The 21,564-nt window shown below is 46.2% G+C and overlaps 1 protein-coding gene across 4 annotated transcripts in view; it reads right to left on the minus strand.

Moving 5' to 3' along the window:
- Positions 1–605: 605 nt before the first annotated feature.
- Positions 606–21,564, minus strand: part of LOC142563541 (spondin-1-like) — a 190,892-nt gene continuing 169,933 nt past the window's right edge. Inside the window, exons 10-16 of one of the 4 annotated variants that reach the window (XM_075674089.1) lie at positions 20,803–20,989; positions 19,232–19,433; positions 17,129–17,302; positions 11,576–11,668; positions 9,096–9,341; positions 5,751–5,990; positions 606–4,986 (exon numbers count right to left, since the gene is read on the minus strand). In XM_075674089.1, the coding sequence (XP_075530204.1) occupies positions 5,806–5,990; positions 9,096–9,341; positions 11,576–11,668; positions 17,129–17,302; positions 19,232–19,433; positions 20,803–20,989 (1,087 nt within the window). In that variant the 3' untranslated portion in view covers positions 606–4,986; positions 5,751–5,805. Of the gene's footprint in view, positions 4,987–5,750; positions 5,991–7,176; positions 7,354–9,095; positions 9,342–11,575; positions 11,669–17,128; positions 17,303–19,231; positions 19,434–20,802; positions 20,990–21,564 lie in introns of those variants that run through there. The other 3 variants (XM_075674093.1, XM_075674092.1, XM_075674090.1) reach the window with 3 other exon arrangements.

Below are 21,564 nucleotides of genomic sequence, written 5' to 3' on the forward strand. Positions count from 1 at the left end.
TGCGCGCGCGCGCGCGGTGAGGAGAATAACGACAGTCACTCTGCCTTGCACATCGCGTGGTTCTCACTGCAGTTCCGAACGCCTACTCTTCGTATCCGTCGTAAGTCACGTGCTACCACTACTAATGCACCCTAATGACTCCTTGGTAATTAACTCCTAATGGAGTGGAAGGTGTAGGTAAATGCACATTGCTTACCGTGATGGTGGTTCTCCAGTACATCCGCTACACTTACCGCCATGCAAACTGCAGACACGCATTAGAAAGAAATCCCTTTTAAGGGTTGTGAATGCATAAAATGACTTGATTTTATTTGAGGATGATATGTTGATTGTGGAACGCCAGGACATTAAGGCATATAAGCATCGGTATTGAGGCTCGGTGTTGGAGATCGGTGGCAGGAGACCCAGAAATGTGGACTTAAAGGCGATATATCGCGGTGCGTGCTGTGTGGGTGATACGGTTGCAAAAAAAAATTATCGAGTGCTACACGTAGTATCCGCAACTCTTCAATAAATAAGCAAACGAAGCAAGTCTCACGAGTTGGAACGCTAGTGAGCGTTACAAACTCGCTTTCCAGACCAGCGGTGCAAAAAAGTCATCACACTTTCTTTCCTCGAGAGAAATTTTATTTTATGAAATATTGCATCTGATTAACAATGATCTAACTGTACAGTCGCTCTGGCTAGGCATAGACAGGACGACAAGAAACAACGTAAGAAAAAAATTGGCACAACCACCAGTGTCAAGCGCTTGTGGCAACAGAAACTTCGGCATACTCGCAGTGTAACCCTGAGGTGATTTTTTTTTTCGAGTGACAAGTTAGTCATTATTTCTTTTGTGGGGCTGGTGCTTGTTTTTCTTCGAAAGTTTTTGCTAACGTAAGAAAGATGACATCGAGAGGAGGATTACTTCAGTTGAACGTATTGAATCACAATTTCTGAAATTTTGTTCTGTGAATGACAAATCGCGTCTGAGTTCCCGAAAATGTGATCTTGCAATGAACACAAGTTGAGTGGAGACATGGCATCTCAACAAAAAAATTGCACATATGTAAGTATGCATCGTAAACCACGCTAGTCGGCGGTGTTATTTTTATGTTATTTTGTCACTCACCTCTCCTAGATCATGTTTGCAGGCAAATTTTACGCTGTGCCTCAATTCTACGCATGCTTCTGTGTTTCGGGCACCGTCTCGAGAAAACCGTTAGGACTCGGAAAAAAATAACAAGACAAGAAGTTGCGCCTCATAGCGTCCGATGTCGTCGACAGTTGTGCGACAGGATATACAAGCTTCGAGCGCTGGGCAAACAGACAGGAAAATAATCATTTTGCTTCACAACAGGAGAACAGTGACACCACTTCGAAAGCTATGCGAAACGACGACACTCACCTGCTACAATCGTTCTGACTAAAGTTATTAAACACCACACACAGAAAAAACAAGGCCTTCGCAGCAACCACAAGAACCTCGGGAGATCGATTTGAAGGAACGTGAGAGGCTACTGGAGTGGAGGCAATGTTCAACTTTGCCGATAAAGAATGCGCTTCAGCGTCGACATAAGATGTCGAAGAACATGAAACATAGTGTTAACAAAACTATACATAAGATATTTTCAACCTAAATAAGTGCTCTCAATTTTTGACACATATCCATAAAGCGTAATGCATTGAAAGCCTCGGAGGAACGAAGTAAAGTCGTTGTATCCCGATTTAACGAAGTTTCCTGGGAAAATATGGCTTATATGGTCATAAGTGACCTGTTCTGTCAAATACCTCAAGATTTTGTTCACGTATTGTTACAGTAAGCACATCATCTTGACAGCATGAGGCGGATTGCTTTTCTTTCACGATACCAGAAAGCCTGTTGATGTGTCTTAGCACGGCAAGATTAACGCCGGCTCCACCGGATGGCGCCAGCTGCTCTGCCGAAGTTTAGCTGAAAAGTGATTTACCTTCCCAGTGCAGCCTTAGTCTGCACTTAGTCCCACAAAGCTCACGCAGTCGAAAATTACATCTCCTTCTCACTCTTCAATAAACTATCTTATTCTTACGAATGTTTCAAGTGTTGCCAATTTAACGATACAGTTCTGGCGTTTCGTCCACTTCGTTATCTTGAACGCGGGCTGGGTGTAGCGCAGACGAAGCTGACATTTGCCGTTGATAAAAGCTTTTTGTTTTTGTCAACTACTCCGCAAACGAAAGACACTTGCGCGTGCAAAATAATTATCTTAATTTCGAGGATTCTTTTTTTTTTCTGGCTGTGTCAAGCGATCTCCGTTGATTCTTTGCTTGATGCGAAGCACCTTAGTGTATGCAGTTCGCTGTGCCCTCAGCTTGGAGGCCAAGTTGCACGATAGCTTTTCGCGCAGCATAGCATCCCTGAGCGTCAAAAATCTGTCCAACCTTCATAGTTCTGAGACGCAATTGCGCGCAACTTCGACAACCCCTCAAAAGGGAAGAGAAAAGAAATTGAGGAACTGAAACGGGGCAACGAGGATGCGAATGATATTTTTTTTTTTCTCGTTTTCATAAAGGCACCACCTATGTTTAGTTCAGTTGCGTTTACAGGATAAACATGTATACACACAGAAAGAGATAGATAAATGCTGAGATGCGAAAGCCGCTTGAAAAAGAAGCCTTCTTTTCTTAGCTGCCTCTGACCAACTCGAAAACAGCCGTGGTCACCTTCGAAGGCGCGTTCGGAAGACGTGGAAATGGCAATGACCGGGCAAAGCGGCCGATGTTCTTTTGGCTTGAGACATCCCAGGGTCATGCCATGAACGACGGGACTTAGAATACAGAGAACACCGGGATACAGTGGGAGGACCTTTGCAGTGCTGCAAGTTCTACGACGCGTACGTCAGAGACAAAGGCTACTGGCACGAAGCTTAGATGTGGTCTGCGAAGCGTCCGACAGCGTCTCGTGAATTACGAATGAGCCGCAGGACGCATGTTTTTGAAAGTAATGCGGCACACCGACGGATAACCATGCGGCAATTAAGTTCTTGCTTTCAGCCTCGTCGTTTTTGAATTGAGGCGCACGATACAAGCTTTCGATGAAAACGTTTCCGCTGGAGCTCTTGGGAAGTCACGCACAAGCGTGTTATCCCGTACGGGTCGTCAATTTTTTCCCCCTTCGCATTCTTTTCATGGCGAAAAGTTGAACACTGAGAAAATCGTTAATGATGTCCCATGTCCCAGTGTGCTACAATTTGTTGAGAGGTCCTATAGTAAGACGTCGACCGAAACGTAAATATTTTTTCGGAAGGCAGTAGTGGGATCCCAAGATTTGAATTCATTCATAATTTGCAATATAAAATGTATAGAATCGATTTGTCTAATGGCCGGTAACACCAGATCATGAGCTCCAAGTAAGATAAGGATGTGAACCCGTATCTCGCGCCTCCGGAGATTTGCTACACGTGTCTCCAGAAACCGCAAAAAAAAAAAAAAATCATTTTGACTACTGGCTCATTGAAGCCCAGTTGTTATTAGATGATCGCAAAGTACTTTGACTTCAGCACGCCTGTATATTCCGCAGAGGCCTTCTCGTAGGAAGCGGGAAAACCTAAAGTCCTGAGCGCAGTGGCTAACAGGTTTGTGAAATGATCTTAGTCTTTCTTAACCATTCACCAGCGTGAGAATTCTCATGAAACATGAACAGTTGTGACGCGACCGGAGAGAATTTCTCCAGAAAAAGCTGGACGCGCGAACCTCGTGCGAAAGAGCATATGTAGTTTTGTGTCGAAGGCGCTTATAATAGCTGAATATAGTGAAAATTTGCATGTACAAAGGGTTCCTGCTTTATTTAGATGCTTCAAGAAGTAAGCCGTAAATATGTGCTGTCATGTCGACAGTGCTAACGACCAGATATCTATGTGACCAGTCCATCATAAACACTGAGCCTTGCGGTACCGCAACATGCCGAGGTCATTCTTCTTTCTCGAAGCATTGGTGCAGTAGTTTAGGAAATATGCAGAAATTAGGGTAGACGTTTCTTCGCGCCTTACTTTCTTCAACGGGAAGCTCACGTGACATACGCTTGTCGAGGAACTTATATCGGCCGTCAGCTTGTAACGATCTCGTTTTCAGACCAGCAAATTGGTGCAAGAAATATTTACAACGCACGCTCGAAGAGCTCAGAAAGCCTAACGACATAACGCATGAGCTATTAGTAATCACACGAGTAGGTTTCTTAATGATCATAACACGTAACTTCACCGGGGCTCTCTTTGTACAACTGCGTACACTCTTTTATACGAACACTGGATTATTACTAACAATTACTTCGAACAAGAGCGAGCAGCGGCAGCAGTACTGCTCGCTTACTATTGTTCTGGCCTCAGTTTTTGAGGCAACTGCCGGGCTTTCGCTGAGCCTCGCATGTACATGGAAGCTCGTCGTTCTGTTCACACGTACACTCGACGTCGTTCTTTGGTAGACGCATTCCACGATCAGTGAAACGCGATTGTGCCCTAAAAAGCAGCCTTACGTCTATCTACAGCGTCGCGCCGACCTTGGCATAAAGATAAAAGGAACAGCAAAATCAGCGAACGCGCGGAGCAGGAGTCACGTGGTGCGGTGACCTTGTGCAACGTAGATGAGTAGCAGCAGCAGTAGTGTAGTAGTGTTAAGTCGGCGAGAAGGAGCTTGATGCCATGGAGCAGGTTTCTTTGTTTTTCTCAGCACCGTTTTCTTCTTCGTTAGCTATCTTAGAAACAGCAAAACAGCGCTAACCAGCGTTGAGAGATGCATCTTCAAGGGAACAACTGAATTCGAGTAAGCCTACAGAGCTCTGCGGTCTAAGAGCAGCGTTCTATAGCAGCACTACGCAGCAGCGTGACAGCAGAAGCGGTAGTCGATTCGTGAAGTGTGCGTGGTGGTCGAAAGAGAGACTGGATAGAGGTCGAAGGCCCGGGCGATATGTGTGCAGTCGTGTCGGGTGGCGTCTTGAAGTACTCGTACCAGGTAACTTTCGGTTTGGCACTGCGGACAAAGACAAAGACACCGATGACAGAGGGTCCAATCAACCGCTTTCACAGATTCCTCAACGTTCAACTTTGACGTAAATGGGCCTAATAAAACGTCACCCTGAAAACTACACATGTCTTCATGCTACTCATGAACGACTCTTATTGGGGGAACCGGTGGATACGGTAACTGTGTATACAATGCTATGACAGTATTTAAAACAGTATACATGTTAAGCGATGCAAAGGACGACACCCAACCCGACAATTCAGGATGGCCGGGGGATCAAGCATCCTCCTTTGATTCTTACGTTGCCTCTCCGCGCTCTGTACATGTGCATACGCAGAGCACAACAACTAACGCCCTCTGAACGCAACGAAGGGAAACCGCCATCTGCTGCTCAAGCTGTCGAAGACGCGGCGATTTTCATGGCCTAATTCCAAGGCTTAGTCGTGTCTCATGACACCATTTGTGTGCATAAACCGTTTTCAGATACATTAGGACTGTTTACTTTCCTTCTGTGTATATTTGGAGTTGCGGTCCTTTTGTAAGACACATGGTGCTTGCGAGTTGCGACATGATTGCATAGAACAACAGAAAGCTGAGCTAGTTGGTAAGAATTCATAATGCAAAGAAGGGTTCAAGCGTGCAGACACGGACACAAGAGGAGAGAAGTAGTGGACAGCACGAACGCCAAATATCAACTGAAGACTATCTCTTGTGTCCGTGTCTAGCACGCCTTACCCCTTCTTCGCACTATGGGACATGATTGCACTGACCATGTTAGTGCGCCGTCCCGCTGCGGGGGGGAAGGCCCAGCGGCCTTCCCGGTGGCTAGCGTTGGCGGTAGTCGCACGGTGGGAGCGTGCAGTAGCGCCGTTCGAAAGTGGCGTCACAGCTGGATCCGCCGTTCTTCGGGTGCCGCTTGATGGTGCGATGTCGCTCCTGCACTGCACCTGGCCCACAAGTCTTAGAGCAGGGACGCCACTCGCTCCACGGCGTCAGCATGCAGTCCACCGCTGGAAGTTGTGAACAGAAAGTGGGGCCAAGAGTCAGTTCACGAACGAGTCAGTTCCTCAACGCAGCGAAAAAAGAAATGTCGCAGTTTCGCCCGAAATGCGAAGCATCGGTTACGATAGCAAGTTAGTGGACAGCTATACGAAGTAGTTATGGTAGCTTTATCGACCGTATCGGTGTCAACATAGGCATGCTAACTGAATTAACAAGCATGGTGCCATGTCCGCACAAGCCAACATGAGCACATCTCACTCGATAACCGCGGAACCTCGCTGTCAAAACGCTGAAGTGAGGTAACGCGGCAGCAGCAGCGAGCGAATTGACCTTCGTGCTGCCGCTCGCATCAACGCGAACTAAGCCGCGAAAACACAACGCAGCGTGAACTCTGTACCCGTCGCAGACCACTTTCAAGATATACAGCGGTCCGGCCGAATGCACCTGGGCGCACGGGCTGCCCGGAGTAGAAGGCGCCCTCCCCTCCCTTCGCACCCTCCCACCGAAGCCTTGCGCGCGACGGAAGGCGGCGCGCTTCCTCCCCGCTTTTCTCCGTTGCGTGCGTGAGATTAAGCCGCGATCGCCGGCTCATCCTCGCACGCTTTCACTCGCACGTACAGCATACGGCGCGCGGCGACGATTTTATTGCCCTTGGACTTTATACGAAACCTGACGGCGACGCCGATGGCATAAATGCGCCTGGAGTGTCCATATAATTGTTATCGCAATGAAAAGGCATTGCGAAGGTAACTGTTTCTCACGGTCGGATAAAATCCAAATAAATTTAAGCGATTCAGAAGAATGATCAATGATTAGAGATGTACCACACATAGTTGAGAAAGTGACTAAATGTCGCACCTTAGAGATTATAGTCTCTTTTTCTTTCCTGTTAGAGAGAGTGCCGAGACGTAATGGTTGTATGTATTCTTGAAAATGGCCAATAGATTTCGTGTTGGAGAATTCTGCTCATAGAACTTTCTGTTTCAATGCGTGACCAAATGTAATTACCAACTGAATAACGCGCATCCCGCGTTCTTTCTTATCTGAACACCTTTTGCGCTCGTCACTTTCAATGCATTCCGGTGGCGACGAATAAAAGCAGGACATCCAAATACGGACCAACCGTAATTGCAACCCTTGTGTGACACCGTTATAAGCAACGCTTAGGCGAGCGCAACTTAGCAGTGAAACGCGACAAAAGTAGTCTGTGCAACAGGGATCTGTGGAAGGGCAGCTTCTAAAGGGGCTCACCTTTGTTGCGGTCTTTCTTCCCTGAAGGCATGTCGGATAAATCGGCATTATAACAGAGAATAAGCTCTGGACACCACATCGACCACACAGGCATACCTTTTCTCGGTTCCTTTGTTTCCGCTGAGGCAGCGATGGAATTGAAATAAAAAGAGCATTCACTCAGTTATGTTTTCGAGAATGCAGAAAGAAAAGTCAGTCTTACTTTGATTTTCGGATCGTTAAGCTAGAAAACGGGCATAAAAATTAGAGAGGGATGACAACGCCACATTCAATTTCTTGCACTAAAATGACGACATGGAGTATTCAACTGTGCCTCGGTTGCACTGGAAAATAACCAGGCAATCGACGTAGGAAATTTCGAAGAAATTTCGCGCACCTAAACTTCCCCAAGAGAGCGAACAGATTTGGAAGTTTGTGAAGTCCGTACCAACGCTGCGTTTCTGGCAAGACATTGAAGACGGACACACTTTGGCCTTTGTTTCCTGCGCTATAGCAAGCAAGTTCTTCAGGTTTAATAAGTGAAAAAGGAGGTACTTGAGCTGCTCTTTGAAGAAAATTGATTAAGAAGGGCGTAGGATTGGGCTTGTTGGTAAAGCATGCTTTAAAGTTTGTATAACAGCTCAAGGAAATCAGAAGGGATACAAGAGAGAACAGAGCGCCCTGTTCTCTCTCCTGTCCGCTCTGCTGCCCTTGAGCTGTTATTCAAACTTTAAAGTGTGTCCTTGAAATTGTTCTTGAAAGAATGGCCCACTACTAATCTTTGCCTAAGGGGCTGTACAGTGTTTGCACACAATTTGTATTAACTTTCCTGAAGTAAGTTTCACCACCAAGGTATGATGAATAAACTTGAAACTGAAAAAAAAAATATTTGGTGCCACTTTGTATTGTCCCTTTAGGAATCCCGGTAAGAACGAGTTTATAGGCGTGTTAACGGAAACGAAAGGCAACGGTGTACAATATTGCTGCAGACCATAATTAACTGAAAACATCAATGGATGCAACTAAAAAAAAATGTGTCGACCAATGTCGACGCGAAAGAAGGGCTGGTATAACGTCAAACTATTCCAATCAGTTTTTATTTGAAATCGGCCATTAGCCTTCTATGATAGGTCAGAATGGTTCGAGTCCAGCCCATATGGGCGGGCGCTACGCCCAAATGGAGAGTACGAGCAATACGTTATACCGGCCAAGGTTAACGTACATGGTATATGTAGGTACTTAAATAGGGGCAACAAAGGCGATGCAATTCTGCACAATTGCGCGATAATTTGGAATTATTCACATTAATTTCTCCGTTCTATTGTCAGATCTCCCATTTAAAATGTTTTCCCCCGGAACCTCTATTTCCGTTACTCATGTCGGGTTTGTTTCATTCGGTTTCTTCATCTTTTTTAGGAGCATGTACGTCGAAATTGTCTTCTTCTGCGTCGACTTTGGTCGACACACCTTTCTTTTTTTTTACCAATAGATGCGACGGGTTGATCGCGGAGATAGCGCAGCCTACGATGTAACGTGGGTAATTTTTCACTGTAGTGACGCTAACTACGGCCGTGCGGTTAATTTCACCTTCTTCGCTATAATTGTCGCTTGTTGTCTCATTGAGACCTACATTTTGATATATTTTTCAGGTTTGTACGGCACGCTACATTAACGAAATCGACCGCTTTGTTAACAGGTCACAAGATAGCCAGATCCCAGATACGCCAAATTCACGTGAAGTCAGCAAAGAAGACCCTGCCTTCAGAAAGAAAGCTCCACGTCAGCGTTGAGTCTCCCTAGGGGTAGCTCAACTCATTTGTGTCGAGAAAAGCGTCTTTCGGCGGTGAATAATCGGGCGAGCAATTAACGAACGCAGTGCTTACGGCACGGCGGGTTCTCCTTGCACTTTCGTCTCTGGACCAGTCGCTTGGGACACGCCTTGCCCCCGTTCTGCGGGTTCAGCTTGATCATGCGCCGTCGCTCCCTACGGCCGTTGCCGCACGTCTTGGAGCAGGGCCCCCACTGAGACCACGGCGTCAGCACGCAGTCGATGACCGGCGACGTCGGCTCGTCGCTCGTCGTCGGCAGCACGTTGACCGGCGCCATGCCGTTGAGCTTGCCGATGGGTGCTGCGTTGGCCGCGGGGGCAAAATGGCGACCAGTGAGCATGACAGTGCCGGACGGTGGCGGCAGTGAGAGAGAGAGAGACAGAAAGCGAGCGATAGGCGGAGATATCAGATGTGTAGAGGTATACGAAGGAAGGCTTGGGCAAAGCGAGATATAGTTAGATAGGGCAGATAGATATATAGATGTATGACGTTGGCCGCAGGGGCAAATGGGCGACCAGTGAGCATGACAGTGCCGGACGGTGGCGGTGGTGACAGGGAGAGAGAGGAAGAAAGCGAGAAATAGGCAGAGATATCAGATGTGTAGAGATATAAGAAGGAAGGCTCTTATATATATATATATATATATATATATATATATATATATATATATATATATATATATATATATATATATATATATAGTGGCGTTTCACTCTTTCTTGCTTAGCACCCAGTCCCTGTATATATGTTTCATATATTTTAAAGGTGACCGTTATTGCCTGTTGGTTAAGGTACTCCCGACCCTTTGTAATAACTAGTTACTTAATGCTCTAGGCTATTTTAGGCTGACAATGCAACCCAACGCTACTAAGTGCCTACCTGCGTAGCTTTCTTGTCATAAATTGTGCAACCGTTGACATCCTACCCCTTGCTGTATGTAATACAGAGTTATCTGAGGGTTTTCATGGGTATACTTGAATAATTGAATAGCTGATTTAAGCTGCGACGAGAACAAAGAAAGGAAGGGTCTTTAAGAGCATCGCAACATGGAGTGGTTGGTGCAGGCATTTTGGAAACAGAACAAGCAGAGCGCAAAAGCACAAAACACAGTAGCGAAAGCGATACAAATCGCTGATGCACGCACGTGTCCCTTAACTCTTTCCTGCGTTTTTCCGCTGCATCATGAAGTAGCTAACGACAAAACTATTTTTAGAAATTTGAATGTGAGCAACAATAACTGCGTAATTTGTCGACACCGTGCCGCAGATAAATGCGACTCTCCCTGATATTTCACAAAATGTCCATGCGTCGCATCCCGCTGAGGTTAGGCCTTTGTGCTGTAGCTTTTGTATAGCCTGCTGCCTAATGCATGTAACCTACCTTGAGTGACACGAAAATATTTTTTCAAATCTTCTGGGGCCACATTTCGCACCATTATGATCGTGCATTTCGAAGTCTTAAGAACCACATGCTGCTTACAACACCTTGAGTTGTTGGCAGTTCACGAGAAAAAACATTCGATTCATTGCCAAAACCTCCAGGAATAATTTTATTTTTCCTTTATTTTTTTCCTGTAGAAATTATATATTATGCGCACTTGATCGACAAAGTTCAGATTCCCATACAAAATTTTTCGGTCATTAGGTAATAAACTTATACCAGAAAGGATTAATAAGCAATCTTTCTCCGTAAAATAAATGAAAGAATACGTAGAAGAATACTACGCCAGAGCAACCTGTTTTGGTGCTGCTATTTAGTACTCATTTAAGTATCTCCTTGTGTCTGCCTTCCGTGCGTTTGAGCACGTGCTCAAGCGTCAAGCGCGCGCCCAAGCGTCAAGCGTGCTCTAAGCACGATGTGCAAAAAAAAAAAAATGTGTCAGTCACTTTAGTATCCTTACGTGATTTGAATGCGAAAGCATTATGACTTCTCTAATTAGTTGGTTACGTCTACGATACGTGACGTCGTACAATGCCACGTGTCGTTCACAGCTCCACCTGAATCCATCTTGCTCTATTTTGTACAAACCTTAATCCACCTTAATCCACTTTAATGCACCTTAGCCCGCCTTAACCCACCTTAATTCACTTTGGTCTAATTTGTTCCAACCTTAATCCGCTTCAATCCATCTTGCTGTAATCTGTATTACCCTTAACCTACCTTGATCCACCTTCATTCACTTTACTTCACCTTAATTCACTGAACTCCACCTCAAGTCCACCTTGCTCTAACTTGTTCTCACTTTAATTCTGTATTACTACTGACGTCATACAAGACGCTGATGTCGTCCCTGACGATGACTCTGTAGTACCACTCATTGCCTACAACGCCGGCTTTTCTGCTCTAACTTGTTCTCACTTTAATTCTGTATTACTACTGACGTCATACAAGACGCTGATGTCGTCCCTGACGACGACTCTTTAGTACCACTCGTTGCCTGCAACGCCGGCTTTTCTGCCTCGCGGGGTCGTATAATGCTTTCGCATGAAAAGCAACAAGCGGCGGCCGCGAGCGACATAGGCGAGCAGACAGACCACAGACAAGGCCCTTTTCCACGTGCAGCGTAGTGTCTTTCATGGCGTAGCTTTGGCCCAGTGCCGAAGGCGACAGGAGTCCTTGCGTTATCTCTGCGACAGAGGCAGACGCGCACAAGAGGCAAGCGACAGACAATGAAAACAGCACGCGACAGGGCACAAAGGAGGTGGCGACAGAGCGAGAAGCAACAGGTGGCAAACAACGTTGACAAGAGATAAGATAAAAAATATGATAAGCAGCGCAGCAGGCGGCGGAGCGCATTAACTGCAAGCCGTGTATAAGAAACGGGCGAGCACATTGAAAACGCTTTGTGAGCGAAAAAGAAAAATAGAGCACGTGAAACTGCGGTCGAGATAAGTTTCTACTTTGTAGCGACCCATTTCATTTTATATTAATTTTTACCATTCGCTATGGGCCCGGACTGTATCATTGAAGTCGTTTAATATAATCGTTCATTTCCTCTATTATTTGGCCTTTGTCATCGGCTTGGGCGCCCCCAGTGATTCGGAGCAGTATTTTGTAGCCATTAACTTTATTTATTATTATTGTCACCCATTCTCCACTAGCTTAATCGAGTGCCACCGTTATCGCTAGCGTCGGTCGCTCAGCGCAACGGATGGCCATGAGAGAGGAAAATGAGATGGATCGCTACAAATGGAGGCCCCGGAGCGCTATACACGCATTCGGAGTAGAGAACTGGTCAAGCTGGCGAAACGGCCGGTTTTTCTCCTCGTTTTCTCTTGATGTATACTTTCAAACGAGCATGAAATTTTCCTATTCACTCAATGAAAACTCAACACTTCCTATAGCCTCTGCAAGAAACCACGTGTTTAGATAGCTATAGGAATTGGGCAGCGACTATACCTTCAGAATGCAGAGCGCATTGTACGAAGTGGAACCGGCGCAGCACACAGGAGCATGCATCCGATAGAGGAGAGTATACAGAAGTGCTAAGCTATGATGTAGTAAAGCGTCTGAAAGTAGCTCGGCTATACAGTGAAGCACTTGCATAAGATACGATTAAGTGTTTGCAAAACCTTAGAAGGACGTGCGCTTCATGAGATCAATTTTTGTTCATAATGAAGCTAACTGGATGAACCTTGAACAGAATGTAGAGTTCAATCCCATGTTTTAAATATGTTTCTCGCCTATCACTATCTTATCGGGACAGCGGTAAAAGTTCGGTCACTTGTGCAAGCCTGGGGCTTCACGTTAGGCCTAAGAAAGTGTTATAAACAAAACCGAAATCGCTCCTTATAAATGATTCCAATGCAAGCAAGATAAAAAATATTCTCTTCTTGCTTGATTAGTTGAAAAAATATGGGTGATCTCGGTTTATTTATTGAGGACATTTACGAATAGTTTATTATTCGTGGTAGCCACGTCGTGTTTCCTGCTCCCATAGATTCTAGCGCTTCAGCGTCGTCGTCGCGGATGACGACGTGAATGACGGCCCTTCCGTATCCGACGCGGCCGGTGTGTTGACCGTCATGAGGGCGTTCGAACAGATGTGGGGCCTGATGGAGACATTGGCTCGCGGCTTTGCTGAGTTTGAGGGTGCCGTCATCGCTTGCTGCGGCAAGTGAATGTCCCAGATATTTTTTTTTTTTTGCTGCCTGCTGGCAAATGAAATGCGTCTGCGTGTGAGTTTAACTGAGAATTAACAGGTTACTTTCTTTTTTTCTCGACTGGTAAGTCTATAGCCGCTCATCTGCCATTGCCCGTTATATATACTACATCGCTCGGCGCGTACACTTGATCCACGTACCCCGCCAACAACGTTATAGCGAGGTTTCGCTGTAGCGGGGGTGCTGTTTCTGCCGCGTAGCCGCGGTAGCCTCGCGTGCCGACTGCTTCACGCCATCTTGTCGCTCCGAGGAACTGTTAGAGCGCCGTCCAATGAGATTCAGCGAGTGTTAAGCCCTTGCTTTCGCTTTTAATGGTTTGGCGGTGAAACGTACGTATTTGCTGTTGGTTCAGTGGGAGCACATGTAGATCCTTGGAAGTACCGGCACCTACCCACTCCGGTCATTGGCCAAGAACCGGCTAGGTAAATGCAAAGTGCAAAATAACAGGACAAAGTTTTATAATAGGTAACTTGGAACCGAAAGCTAGAGCACCCTGCGTGTTAATTTTCCGCTCTACCACCTTTGTAACAGCCACGGCGGAGCCGAGAGTACTAATAAATGAAAATGTGTGGAATGTGAATTCTCTGTGGCAGAGTGTGAGTGAGAGATGGCGCTTGTGATGAGAGATGGCGCTTCTGTGTACGGCACTAAGCAGTGTTTTACATAAACGGTGGACATTTGAGTCCATTCAACTCACAGAGGCAGGCCTTTGTGAGTGAACTTTCGAAAGCTATCTTAAACACGACGTTCGACAAATGTTCTGCGCACCGTTTCACCTGATGCTTCTGGAAGCGATGGCGCATGGCAAATGTAACACTGGCGCTTCGTCCGGCAGCACAACTAAGCAGGGTGCAGTTCGTGATTTGACATTTTAACGCCGGCGTTGGAATGATCATTTTGAAGTTTCGTACGTGCGCGGGAAGGACGCTGAAGTACATTGATTACTAACGCGCAGAGAAGCCCGTTTATGTGAAAAAAAAAGTTTCGGTTCGCGGTGTGAGTTTTTTTTTTACGCAAATAGATTTACGCGGCCACATCATACGATATTAGTTGTGGCACAAGAGCATTCTTGAAAGCCCGCACAGAGAGTGCCACAGTCTGCTTCACTTACATGCATGTTCTGTTTATTACTTTGCCCTTAAGTGCGTACTGTGTCATGTTATAAACCTGTATGCTCGCGTGGTTTGACATTTTTTATGCATATTTTCTCATATTTTTGTACTTTGTCGTTATCGGCGAGATACTGTTTGTTTACTAGAGGATTTCTTTGTTCTGTCTCTTTATCTGAACAACTGCGTCGAAGAATGTAACGTATTTTTGCGGTAGACACGCCACTACGGTTCTTGGTTATGGGTTCTAACAGATTCTTGCACATTTGTGAGAAAAATTGTATTATTAAAGCAAATAAACTTGAAACTTGAATCTTGGTGCCTTGACCACTGCGTCACAGTCGAAAATATTTAAATAAACAAAGAAGAGAAAAGAGTATCTGCTTTACGCCGCATAAGTAATGATGGAACAATACGTCGACTAGAGAATATGAAAAGAACGTACAGAATAGGAGAAAAAAGTGGAATTGCTTTGGTTAATGCTACGTGACCAGATCTCAAGAGCTGCGAGCGAGATTTTTCGGCTAAATCACCGCTAGTGTATTCTTGTTGCGCCTGCTCTCCGAAATATTCTTTGTGACGTCGCCCAATGCCCTCCCGCTTGGGGGTGTTCGTCTGTCACGCAGACGGCGCGCCTTCTGCCGGCGCTCTGAATGAAGGCGACTGTCGCATGAAAAAAGAGCAGACGACTGTCGCATGAATTAAGAGCAGACGAAAAAAAAAAGGAGAAGAAACAGAAAAAAAAATTAAGTGAGAGGACAGGAGCAACGGCAAGAAAACAAAACAAAAAAGGGATATCTGGGTCACGTGACCATAGACTTACGAGCATGAGCTTTGTCCGAAGAGATTGTAGTCATGCACAAAGGCACCTGCGTGAACACTTAGAACGCTATGCTTCTCACATTTTCCCCATCTTTTTAACACACCGAGCAGAAAGACCTCCCTTTCTTCTGCAGCAACAAAGCCCAAAATGGATCTTTAAAACGCCGCTGGGTGCATCGTACGAGTCTTTTTCTTGAGATACATTTCATTTCTTACCCCAAATCTTTGCTTCAAGTGTTCCTTAATGTTAACACCTTACGGGCATCGCCACTGTATGGAGGCTTATAAAATTACACACACTGCACATGGCCTTGAGACATATCGCGTTAGACTGGCGCTTTTAGAGCTCTGAACAACAGGAGACTAAATGGAGCAGCTTGCGCAGAGTCGGTGCGGCGTTGGCTGAGAAAAGGTTTTCAGCGAGTTAACAATGTAGCTTTTTCTATGTGTTAGCTGATATCTGACAGCTGGACTAGTGTCGCAATCTTAGCCATCAAAACCAAACATAGAGAACAGGTGGAATGTAGGTGTATATCGTAAATGAAGCTGCGAAGGGATTTATGAACTTTCCCAATGCTACAAGCTCCATTATATATAGGGTGTCCTATAACACAGTGCGGGATACGATTTCAAGACCTTAGGTGTTCAATTGTCGTAACGCTGACGACCGAGCATCGTAGCTCTCATAATTGTATCTTGCACCGTGTGTTCTAAATCTTCTTTTGTTCGTTGAGCAGCTCGGCTGTAAGGTTAGCTGGGACACACGGTAAAGTATTATTGATTCCCCTATACGCCCGCTCGGCTAAGTCAGGGTGTACTTAAACTAAGCTGTGTTGACATTTGGAAATGTCAGTTCAGGTTGCGCGTTCACTGTCGTTAGTAAGAGTTTATTTTGGCACACAGATAAAGCAAACTGATATAGCTAACCCTGATACGGTGCTTGATTTCTTTTGCACACTTGTAGCCACATATAGCAGTAGATGCGTTTTTGTTCGTATTGAAACACTGGAAACTATAGTATCTCGAGTCAATGGCAGACGACGAAGTGCTGTCATTTGTTGCTATACTATTGCCTTCTTAAACGCAGTAAGCGAGTGCTTCTGGTTCCTTCGTAATTAGTCGGTTTTTTTTTTTGCAAGTGTGACTAGTAATACCTACTGTAGACAGCAGAGGCAAGCAGAAAAAAATAATTATCTAGGATGACAGATTACCACGAACTTCGCAACGTTTGCTTTCGGCCAAGAGATGGCTTACCTGCAGATAAGATGGAGGCTCAAGGGGCCGCACGTACTTTTGACAATTCAAACCACTCGCGATCGACCAGTATCTGACGTAGCGGCGCTGTTGGTATCGGAGGCCATATCTGCGATACTCCGATATCTGATAATATCTGCAGAGCGTTACACTGCTTGCCCCGAGTCAGAAGTGACCACGAACGGGGCGCTCCCATCGGTTTGAACGTGTTCTTTGAAGATGCTGTCTGAACACACCTTGTCAACATCCAGTGTACAGTGTCCGTGATGGGGAACGAGCACCGCAACATTTGTTGACTCAAGATGTTAAAATACTTCAAATACTACACAGTTCTTTAAAATTATTTGTTTAGGTGGCGCCTGTCACAGGGAAGCGCACTTTTTCATGCAGTTGATCCTTGTTCACAATCAGTGAAAGAGAATGCTACGAGAAAGGCGTGATATATGGGAAAACACGTACGGTCCGTGGACATGAATCGAGTTGTGCTAAAACGTAGTATTAAATTCGCGCTGTTAAAACGTGTGAAACTAGACGGGGGGGAGGGGTATAAACAGAGAACGTACGAAGCAGGATTTGCTAATTATTAGCAAAATGTACATGCCGGTGAACACATTAAACTTATCAGCTGCTAAACTGTAATCCAAAAGGAGGCAGAGACACAGAAAGAGAGAGAGAGCGAAGGGAGAGAAAAAAGCGAACGACAGAGTGGCGAAAAGGTGTTGTGCATGTGAGCGCTCACGTGATATTGTGACCTCGCACATTTTGTTGCACTCAGCATATCGCTCGAATCGGTTCCTGTTGCCGCGGCATCCTCCGTATACAAACTGCAGGCACATCCGCTTGGTGGAGTCGTAGTACCAGCGCGGAAAGTAGCCCCTGCACGGTCCGATGTCCTTGGGCAGCAGGCAGATTTCTGCGAGGGACATGGCCAGCTTTACAGCAGCAGTAATGTAGTAGACAAAGGCTCACAGGCACTCCGCAGAGAACGTACCACCTCACGTTTGAAGTAGCAAAGGCAAGGCGCAGAAGACCAGGACTCAGGAAGAAGAGCACAAACGACAGGACCGGCGCCAGTCTGGTCTTCTGCGCCTTGCCTTTACTACTTCAAGCATGAACCAACTAGCCCAAGCAAGAGTTTTACTTGAGCATAACACCTCACAGCCACCCTACAGCGTGTCGCCATTGTGAAACGTTTGCCAGCGTAGTTGAGCGTATAGTATCTGTATACCGAAAAAAGAAGGGCCTCAGCTGGGACGGGTCGTCTACTGAGGCCGAAGGTGTACTACACGTGTCTGAGGTCTACGGCCTTGTGTCCGGTTAAGCAGTGCTAGTAACATGTTTCACAGCAAAATATCAACCAACAAGAAAAAAAACAAGTAAAGGCTCCAAGCACAGAAAAAAAGTCTGTTCTGTTGTTTATTAGATGTGGCAGTATGAGAAGTTTGGCTTCAGAAATGCCCGCTCTACCAGAATCGTAGTTAAAGGCAAACAAAAAGCACTAAACGAAAGAACAATTTACATGGAAAAGTGTAGAAATAATTAAAACATTTCAGAATTGCTTAGAGCAAAGGAAACCCGAACTGCAAAGGTGGTAAGGGATTGACAAAGTTGCAGACAGTTTTACGTAATTGCAGGTAATTCAGAGACAGCGAAACGCGGTTCTGTTATCCTTTGGCGCCCTTACGTTTATGTTGCTACTGGAAACTAGTTGCTTACTATGCACCAACTATAGAAACAACACCCGTTACTAAACATTCTTCACATTTAGAACAACCAACTAGCCCATCTAAGCATGGCCGAAGAAGAACGCAACTTTACAAGGATGATCAAAATAAAACGAGCATTCGCATATGGTTGCAAGACGCAAAACATTTAATTTAGACTCTGCAGGCGTAAGCACGACAAAGAAGCGCCTGTCTTCAAGTCTTCTCTTTGTGTTATTATGTATCCAGCCGACAACATGCGCGATAATCGGGAAGTGGGGTAATCTTTCCCGGGATATACAAACCCGAACTCAGCGCAACCATACACCTAACCCATAATTAGTCTGACCCTCTCGCGTTGCTCTTCACTCTGAACTAGGGACCCGTAGCAGCTCCAAAGCGCCAATGATATGTTTTGATTCCGTAAACCTTAGGCTGCTGCTCTTGCCATGTTCGTCATGCACCGCCTTCGCCAGACTGGCTTACTGTAGAACGTTAGAAATATTTACAAATACTAAGGAAGAACATCATCTTCGGTGCGTGCTTACTTCTTTCTTCGTATTTGTCACACAGGGCACATTCGATCGCGATCGAGCCCGAGCTGGATTGAATTCCTTATCGCGATTGACTCCCTTCCTCAGCCTGCGCAGAGGAGTCAATCAGGCTCTATCGCGATCGAAAGTGCACCCTATGACACCGGTGTAAAGTTGACGCTGCTCTTGCTTATACGCATCTGTGCCAGTTCGTGCAAACCTCAGTTCTCTCATGCCTGTCTGAGGGCAGTGATCCTAGCCCGACACAACTCGTGTTAAAATCCCTTTAACTTCGTAAAGTAGCGACACTCTCCTCCTCCGCCTTCACTCCTCCTCGTTTCTCCTTTCTTTCACGCTCCCTCCTCGGCCGTGGCGCCACCTACAATGCTCGAGCGTAGCAAAGGCGCCTACATTCGCTACTCGCCGCTCCGTGGACGCTTCTCGAGCAAAAATGGCCCTGAAGCAAGGCGCGAGGGGCCACGTGATGCCATTAGGCCAATAGCGACGCGGCGTCGGCCTCGGCCAGAGTGCGCGAGGAGGAGCCGACATTCTTCAAATCGTGGCGCTACTTTACGACGTTTAAGGGGCTTTAACTCTTACACGTACCGTGCGCCTCCTGGCTGTCGATCTTGCAGTCAGCGTTCTCGGCCATGCAGGGGGCCTTCTGAATCTGCTCCACGTTGCACATGGCCATGGCGGCCGCCATGGCGTTCAGGTAGGCCCGCGTGCGAACCTTGATTCCCTTGCCGCAGGTGGCCGTGCACGGAGACCACTCCGCCCACTGGGTCACCGCGCAGTTTGGGTCCAGCTGCGAGTGTTGGTGCGCGGACAGAAAAGGAACAAGTTGGGGAGTTGCACCTCAGCGGGAACGTGTTGGCGTCACCGATTCCTGCGTATTCGGGCTGAGCTCCGAGAGCATCATCTGTCGTCAACGATATATACGCAGCAGCGCGGTATACCATAGATGAATGGCGATTTATCGTTGTTGACTGGTGAACGTGGCAATGCTCTGCTCACATGAATTAGAGGTTAAGAATCGTTTGAAAAGAACCCTGCATGACCTTACGAGTGACGAAGTGATGTACTTCTTATGTTTCCCTAGCTTGAAGTGAGATACATATATATTGAATTATAACGTGGGACATACAGCCATGTTTGTACGCAAGTTTTGCGTACTTTGGGAGGAGGGATGTGCCACCGCAGGAAGATATTGAGGCTGTTCATTCTGTGTTCGTAGAATGTGATTCCTGAGCGTTATCTGTCTTCAAACGATTTATACACATCAATAGTCATCTGTGGATAAATTGTGACTTCGTAATCTCTCCATTTAGTAGAGTGATCGTGACAATGGTCTGGCTCGCACGAGGTGGGGATAGTATTGGTTTGAAGTATCCCGGGTCATCTTGTGAACATCGAAATGTAACAGTTAATTCTCCGATCGATTCAAATTCGTAGGTATCTATGATAAAGTAGTATATACGGGCTGTGTTAGGACTCCTTCTGCCCGTTCAAGCTGCGTTTGTAAAGTGTTAAACTAGGGTTGTACAGTAAATTTTTGTTATTGCACACAGGTGGGTGCCTCTGCGCATTGAAGTTTGGCGTAGCAAAATGGACGTGATTCATTAAATTTTTTCAGGCAGAACATGTGTTTTCACAAGGTATAAGCAGCAGAACAGACATCGCACAGTTTCACTCCGTCCGTCTCATTCTGAAAGAGAACGCTTGGCTAGCGTCTCAGGCTATAGTAAGATAATCTGACTCTGTCCTAAACCCAAAAGAAAAATTATAAACCCCATGTCTAATGATCCTACATAAAAATTTTACCGTCTCATATGTTCGCTACCCGGACGAAGGACAAAAGGAAGTGGACATCCACTTCCTTTTGTCCTTCATCCGGGTTGTGCTGCCCACCGCTGGAAACATGTTCAGTCACCAACTCGCCCAGCTTGCTGTGTTAATACGAGGTAAGTTACATATGACCTCCATAAGAACATTATGGAGGTCCCATTAAACGAAAAATACGTATACGTATTTTTAATCGAATAGAAAAAACATGTTCTTATGCGGGGCCCAGCATGTTCACTTGCAGTGAATATATACGGGGACCATGTTTGCTATTTCTTTCCGATACGGTGTGAACGTGCTGCGACAGCAGCGAGCGGCCAAGACACACGCACCACTTCGGGCGCGTCCTTGCAGGTTGGCATGTCGGCGACGCACATCTCCTTCTCCATGAGATCGAGCGTGCAGCGCTTCCTGGCCATGTGCTGCTTGTACTTTCGCTGCCGGATGCGCACGCCTTTGCCGCAGGTGACGCTGCACTCGCTCCACTCACTCCACGGCGTCGTCTCGCAGCTCACGCCCCTGGCAAGTCACGTGAGAGTGTGCACCGGTCACGTGAGAGTGTGCGCTCGCCGCACGAAAGGGGGTGCTCCCCGTCTATGCACGCCCATGTATTTATTTATTTAGTTTCAAAAAGGCCCCGAAAGGCATTACATAGGGGGGGGGGGGCATACAATTCACACATGATATGTCAACGCAGTAAAAACGACTGAAGACAACAATCAAGCACAGATTTCGGTAAAAGGTACAGTTTGTAAAAAGAAAGAAGAAAAAGAACGGGAAGAATTTAGGGTGAGAGTACAGGGTACAATTCACATTTGCTATACATGGCACGCTGACCACTCTCCACATCCACTCTGACCACGATTATCTTTGTAAAGCTTCAGTGTCACATTCATCATCATCATCATCATCATCATGCTATTCGTATGCCTACTGGCAGGACGAAGACCTCGCCCTGCGATCTCTAATTAACCCTGTCTTCCGCTAGCTGATTCCAGCTTGAGCCTGCAAATGTCCTAATTTCATCACCCAACCTTTCTTCCTGGGGTCCTCGAATGCGCTTTCCTTCCCTTGGTTCCCATTCTGTAAATCTA

Source organism: Dermacentor variabilis, chromosome 11 (assembly GCF_050947875.1).
Source record: "Dermacentor variabilis isolate Ectoservices chromosome 11, ASM5094787v1, whole genome shotgun sequence".
In the NCBI taxonomy this organism is placed as follows: Eukaryota; Metazoa; Arthropoda; class Arachnida; order Ixodida; family Ixodidae; genus Dermacentor; species Dermacentor variabilis.